Source organism: Pelodiscus sinensis, chromosome 32, assembly GCF_052426305.1.
Source record: "Pelodiscus sinensis isolate ZL-2025 chromosome 32, ASM5242630v1, whole genome shotgun sequence".
Classification (NCBI taxonomy): domain Eukaryota; kingdom Metazoa; phylum Chordata; order Testudines; family Trionychidae; genus Pelodiscus; species Pelodiscus sinensis.
In genome coordinates this window covers 15,413,664-15,419,663 of record NC_143083.1, presented here as the reverse complement: position 1 = coordinate 15,419,663, position 6,000 = coordinate 15,413,664, and the positions used below count along the sequence as shown (strand labels likewise).

Here is a 6,000-nt window from a genome sequence, read left to right as displayed (position 1 = left end):
TGAAGTAAAATTTTGTTTATTATGACATGCCAACAGTTATAACTGAACATTAGGAAAATACATCTGTTAAATAACATTTGAACATTTGAACTGAATTACAGAATTTGACTACTGACTCTAGCCCTCTACAGACTAAGGTTATTGCATAAAACTTTTCCATGTTATTGACTGCATTTGGGGGGTTGGTAATTTACTAAAACTCAACCCGAACTTCTTAAATGAAAGAATTCCTTCCTCATTTAGAAAAATAAGAATTGATCTAAACACATTAAACCATTCTGATTAGCTATAGATTAGTAGCTGGCAACTACTGGTAATCTTTCATCATTCTTCCTTCCCAAAGCCAGCTCCACCTGTTTATATTTTTATTGTAAAAAGAGACAGCTAAATTCCACATTAGACAAGTTTGGTTTACAACAGGATCAATTCCTCCCCTCCCCTCATGAACATACAGGTACTTAGCCAGGGTATTAAAACACAAGTCCTTTCTACACTAACATTACTGAGCTAATTCAGTAGAACATTGATAATGGTTTAAATCCAGGATTTAAGATTTTATTCAGTAAATAGAATGTAAGAACGAATTCTACCCTTGGTTTTTCTAATGATGGGAAGGTGGTGGTCAATTTAACAACACAGCTTTTTAAGCTTTTGGGGTAATCTGCTGAGGAGAGGTGTTCTCCCTCAGCCCATATTAACTGCAGCCATTTTAAACAACTCCCAAACTGACTGAAAACATACTTCTATCAAAACAGACACAGCAGAGATCAAACTGATAACTCTTATTTCATGGACCTTTTTTCAGATCCTTTGACCTGCTGGACAATGACTTTCATCATTTTCTCCATTTTGGTTTTTGTCAGTGCTTTTCTACAGTACCATATTTGGTCCCATATGCAGCACAAAGGTTTAGGAGACAAGTAAAATGGATCACGGTCATGATGCATATCCAGTGGCCGTCTCTTAGCATACTCCTTATAATCTCTGACTGGACAGTTGCCTGGATTATCAGGCTTAGCATAAATATATAGAACTGACTCCTCTGTGCTTGCCTGTGTGTTCAGATCATCTTTCCACTCCAAGTACTCTAATCCTTGCGCATTCTTTTTTAACACAATTTGCCCCCACCACAGGTTTGGAGTCTGACTGTGCGTGTTTGCCCCAAAACCTCGGATGATGTTCACGAGCATTAGGTGTAGAAATCCTTCGGGATGCATTCGACTCAGTATGCCCTTTTTACGAAGATTCTCTACATCTCTATCTGTCAGGTTTTCCAAAATATTCCAATCTCTCTCCCTCTCCTTCCGTGCTAGATGCTGGCACTTTGCCTTTAATGCTTCCTGAGATGCTGTGAACTCAGGCCCTTTACTCACACTATACTCGTACTTGTGCTCCTTGAGGTATCTGTCTATACTGCTCTGAAAGAAGAATAAAGAGTTGGCGGAAAACTCTGTACCATTCTGCTTCCTGACTCTAGTGTAGAAGGAGGCTAGGTAATTATCAAGGTCTGCAGGAGGCAGTGTGAAGATCTCACGCGTTTCAGAAGGATAATGAGAAGCCAACCAGTCTCTGAACATTTTTATATCACCAATATTACGAATTCTCTTACTCTCCGACTTCTTCAATGTCTCTAAAAGATAAGAGACAACTCGGTGGATAGAAACAACTACAGAGGCTATCAAAAGTATGTATGGTGAAGCAGAGCTGTGTTCGCTTCCGTTCTAAAGCATTCAAACATTCTGGATCTGTTATGATCATGCTCCTTTAAGATTTTGTTTTGGTTTTGTTATGGCATCCTCCCTCCCACCCATCCCACAGTTTGGACCACCTGTTGCCAACAGTAAGTTCTCTGGTGCAGGGATCTGTCATCTTTGTTGTTTTTCTGTACTGTGCCTAGTACAGCGAGGGCCTGATCTTTGATTGGCATGCCTAGGTTCTAATATATCAAATATTTAAAAACTCGCAATTCAAGGGAAGCAGCCTGAGGCCTTAAAGACATTTTACACCACTTTTTGAAATTATGAATTTTGTCCCTGTGCAGAGACATTTAAATTACGTGCCACTCTAAATGGGACCTTAAGACAGAACTTTCATGTGTGTGTTAGGAAGGCCTTGAATTTGACCCTGTATGATCTAAAAACTGATACTTAAGGACCAGGTGACAATCTGCAGCTCTTCCTTATAGAAGGAGTGACGTGAGTAAGGATTGCATGACTGCCACCAGGTTATGCTGCAAAGGTCCATGTGCCCTCTTGTGGATTTTTTCCCAGGTGTGACTAGGTTGGTGCTGAGGAGGTTCTGGAGCTGATGGCTGTGAATGCTGCTTGTTGGCATTGAGTCATTCGGTACATTATTTTGGTTTAATGACTCTTTTATCTGCACAGAGGGTGTGGATTTTACAAATCTAAATATTGCTGCTTCCTTTTGTGGAAAACTATTGAGGGGTCTATTTGAGGAAATAAAAGGCGTAAATCATTGCACACTGAGTCTGCAAGCTAAGGCTGAGGCTTTGTCTGAGTCTTCCGGCGCAGTATGTAAACAACCTCCACCGGGGGAGTAGCCCGCTCTGCTGAGAGCCTGCCCGCATTGGCATGTCACAGCGCTGTAACCTGCTGCACTTGGGGGTGAGGTGTGTTTTTCACACTCTGCGCCAGAAAGTTGCAGCGCAGGAAAGTGGCAGTGTAGACTTATCTTGAGATTAAGATAAAATGGATTATAACTCATTGTTCAGCAAAAACAACTATTGCATAAATGCCCCCAGGTGATTGCACAGTGGCTGTTGATGAGATATACTTAGTTTGTAAGGGCTTGTCTAAACAAACATCCTATCTTAATCCAAATTCACATTCAAGTGTAGACAAGCCTCAAAACATCATTCTTGTACTCTGCACAATCAAGGGAGAATTATATCTAACCTTCTGCATCATAGACTCTTACAGCAGGTTTTCTCTGTCTTTAATGTACTGGCTTTGCCACAAAATCTAAATATAAGAAATCAGAACGGCCAGACCGGGTCAGACCAAAGGTCCATCTAGCCCAGTGTCCTGTCTGCCGACAGTGGCCAATGCCAGGTGCCCCTGAGTGAATGAACAGAGCAGGGAATCCTCAATTAATCCCTCCCATCACCCATTCCCAGCTTCTGATAAACAGAGACTAGGGACATCTTACTAAATATACATTTAGTAAGCACAACTCTGAATTTTCATATTGCTCTTGATGGCCGTTAGTCAAATAGAAAGAATCAATAGCTCAAACAGTGAAAAATTAAACCTACAACGCCTAGTTTTGAGACTATTTGCTTGAACTTTCAAAAGTTGGCTGGCTCTATATTTGCACCTGAATTTTTGCACGCATAAAAATAATTTGCATATATATCAGGCAGATGTCCAACTGCCTGATATTTATGAGAAGCACCGTTTACAAACAATACATATCAGGTGCAAAGTTATTCGCTCTACAGAATGATCTCTAAAATCTTGGCTGATTATTCAATATTTTTAATCACTAAATTAAATTAGTATGGCTACGTCTAGACTGGCATGATTTTCCGGAAATGCTTTTAACGGAAAAGTTTTCCGTTAAAAGCATTTTTGGAACAGAGCGTCTAGATTGGCACGGACGCTTTTCCGCAAAAGCACTTTTGCACAAAAGCATCCGTGGCCAATCTAGATGCGCTTTTGCGCAAAAAGCCCCAACCGCCATTTTCGCGATCGGGGCTTTTTTGCGCAAAACAAATCTGAGCTGTCTACACTGGCCCTTTTGCGCAAAAGGACTTTTGCCCGAACGGGAGCAGCGTAGTATTTCTGCAAAAAGCACTGATTTCTTACATGAGATCGTCAGTGTTCTTGCGGAAATTTAAGTGGCCAGTGTAGACAGCTGGCAAGTTTTTCTGCAAAACTTGCCAGTCTAGACACAGCCAAGGTGTGCAATTGGCACTAAGAATCCATTACAGCCATACCTATGCTAAAATCACAATTGTGCTGTTTACTTCTAAAACGAAGCAGATTCATTCATTAATGGTTCCCAATATTTGCTAAGAAAGATTGTTTCTGTTTCTTTCTTCTCACCTGGCCCCAAGCTGCTGCAGGGAGAGAGGGCTGAGGTTGTCCTCTCTCCAGGAGGCAGCCTGCACACTGAACCCCTCATCCTCAGCCCTACCCCAGAAAGATGATTTAAACGAAGAAAAACAAAACTTAATTGAGTTAAGGACCCAAGCAACACCACATAAATCTTCTAGCACCCTAGAAACCTGTTAGTCTTTAAAGTGCAACTGGACTCCTTGTTGTTTTTACTTTTATTCAGGTGCTCAGATATGGATTTAGGTGGCTAAACGGAGCCACCCAAATAGTCATATTCTGGCTAAAAGAGACATATACTAAAAAGCCCACCCAGGAATAAAACTCCAGAAATCTTACTTTTGTTTGAAGATACAGGCAGATTGTCCTCTGAGTTTTCATTCTCCAGAGTAGGCAGGGCTGAAGAATTTGCAGCATTCAGTGGTCCCGGCTGTTTGCTCTTCTCAGGAGGTATTTCAGCATAGTTCCCAGCTACTCCGGTTCCTGATGTGGCACATGTTGATGGGCACAGCTGGAGCTGTTGATGAACAGCTCCAGTGGGTGCAGTGTCATAGAAAACCATGAATGTGGATGGCTCAAACTGGGCCTTTGTTTCCACACTGGAGACAGGAAATGGCTTTAACTTTTCTTTGGACACTGTTGATTCATAGGAATCTCTTGCTTTAGAGGTTTTGCTCTTGGCCTTTGTGGGATGAAGAGCAGTTAACTTCAAGCAGTTGTGTTCCAGAATCCTATAAGCGCTGTCCTCTAAAGTCTCCCCTTGTAAACATGGAATTACTGCAGCCTTTTCTTTAAAGACAGAAACTGTCGTCTGGATGGTTGCTTCCTTGCTACTGACCTTACCATCTCCATGAATTTGCAGTTCTTCCTCAGCAGACGTTTCTTTATTTTGGACTACTCTTTCAGAATCACAATTACTTCTGTATATTGGGTCTCCAGCTTCAAATTCTTCTTCATCTGAGATCTCTTGCCGGTCCTCTCTGCTTTCTGGCTCATCATTATCTGGGTCGGTTTTGACATGACACTCATTTGATGGGAGACTCAGCTCTGCTGCAAAGCATGGCCTCGTAGAGAAGTTGTCTTTCTGAGGAAGTGCTTCACTTTGCTTTGCTTTTGGCACTGTTGTATCAGACATTACACAGAATGCATCCTCTTTCCTCTGCATTACTTCGGGGGATCTGCTACTCGAGCCCATGTTAATAGAATCAGCTTTCTTTTGTTCAAAAGGGGAGACTACCCTGTATCTCTTTTCACTTACATTATGTTCCATTGACCAGGAGTCATAGCTTCTGGACCTCTTTCTTTGTTCTACAGCTTCCTCCCTTTCCTCCTGGCTTCTGAAATATAACGCCCCACACGGCCAGTGATATGCATGCCCAGACTCACATATCCACAAAACAGAGTTGTCCCTGGTGGGATGTCCCATATTCTGTATAATCTCCAAGCCTGGGATCTGGCTGCAGATAGTGCCATGAGTATGTGCCCAAGTCACTAAATTAGAGAGATCCATGGCAACCGAGCTGACATTGTTGTACACGTCATCACAAACGTTCTCACTCTGCAAAAGGGTTAGAATTATCTTAAGATACATAAGAAAAACAGGATGATTTTAGCAACAATTAGAGGGAGCTGTTCTCAATCCCATCTATTAAGTTTTAAATATTAGAATAATTAGCTTGATGAAACTCGAGAAACTTTTCAAATAAATGATTTGTTTGAAACGTTTCTTTGTTCAGCTGTAAGAGATGGAAGGTAATTTGTGGATATTGTGCAATTCATCAAGTAAGTTAATAAATATAAACACAACATACAACTTGCACGTGTATCCTACCATGACCTGAGCAAGTTTAATGTGGAGGGTATCTGAATGAAATGGGAAATATGATTGTGTTTTCGAACATGCATGGATTGGGTGAAACCATTC

General features: G+C 41.3%; 1 protein-coding gene across 1 annotated transcript in view; it reads right to left on the bottom strand.

Moving 5' to 3' along the window:
- The window catches only part of LOC102448720 (uncharacterized protein KIAA1958-like), a 38,988-nt gene continuing 32,988 nt past the window's right edge, over nt 1-6,000 (bottom strand). The window contains exons 3-4 of the mRNA XM_075902613.2: nt 4,416-5,634; nt 1-1,630 (exon numbers count right to left, since the gene is read on the bottom strand). Of these exons, the coding sequence (XP_075758728.1) occupies nt 783-1,630; nt 4,416-5,634 (2,067 nt within the window). The 3' untranslated portion in view covers nt 1-782. The remainder of the gene's footprint in view (nt 1,631-4,415; nt 5,635-6,000) is intronic.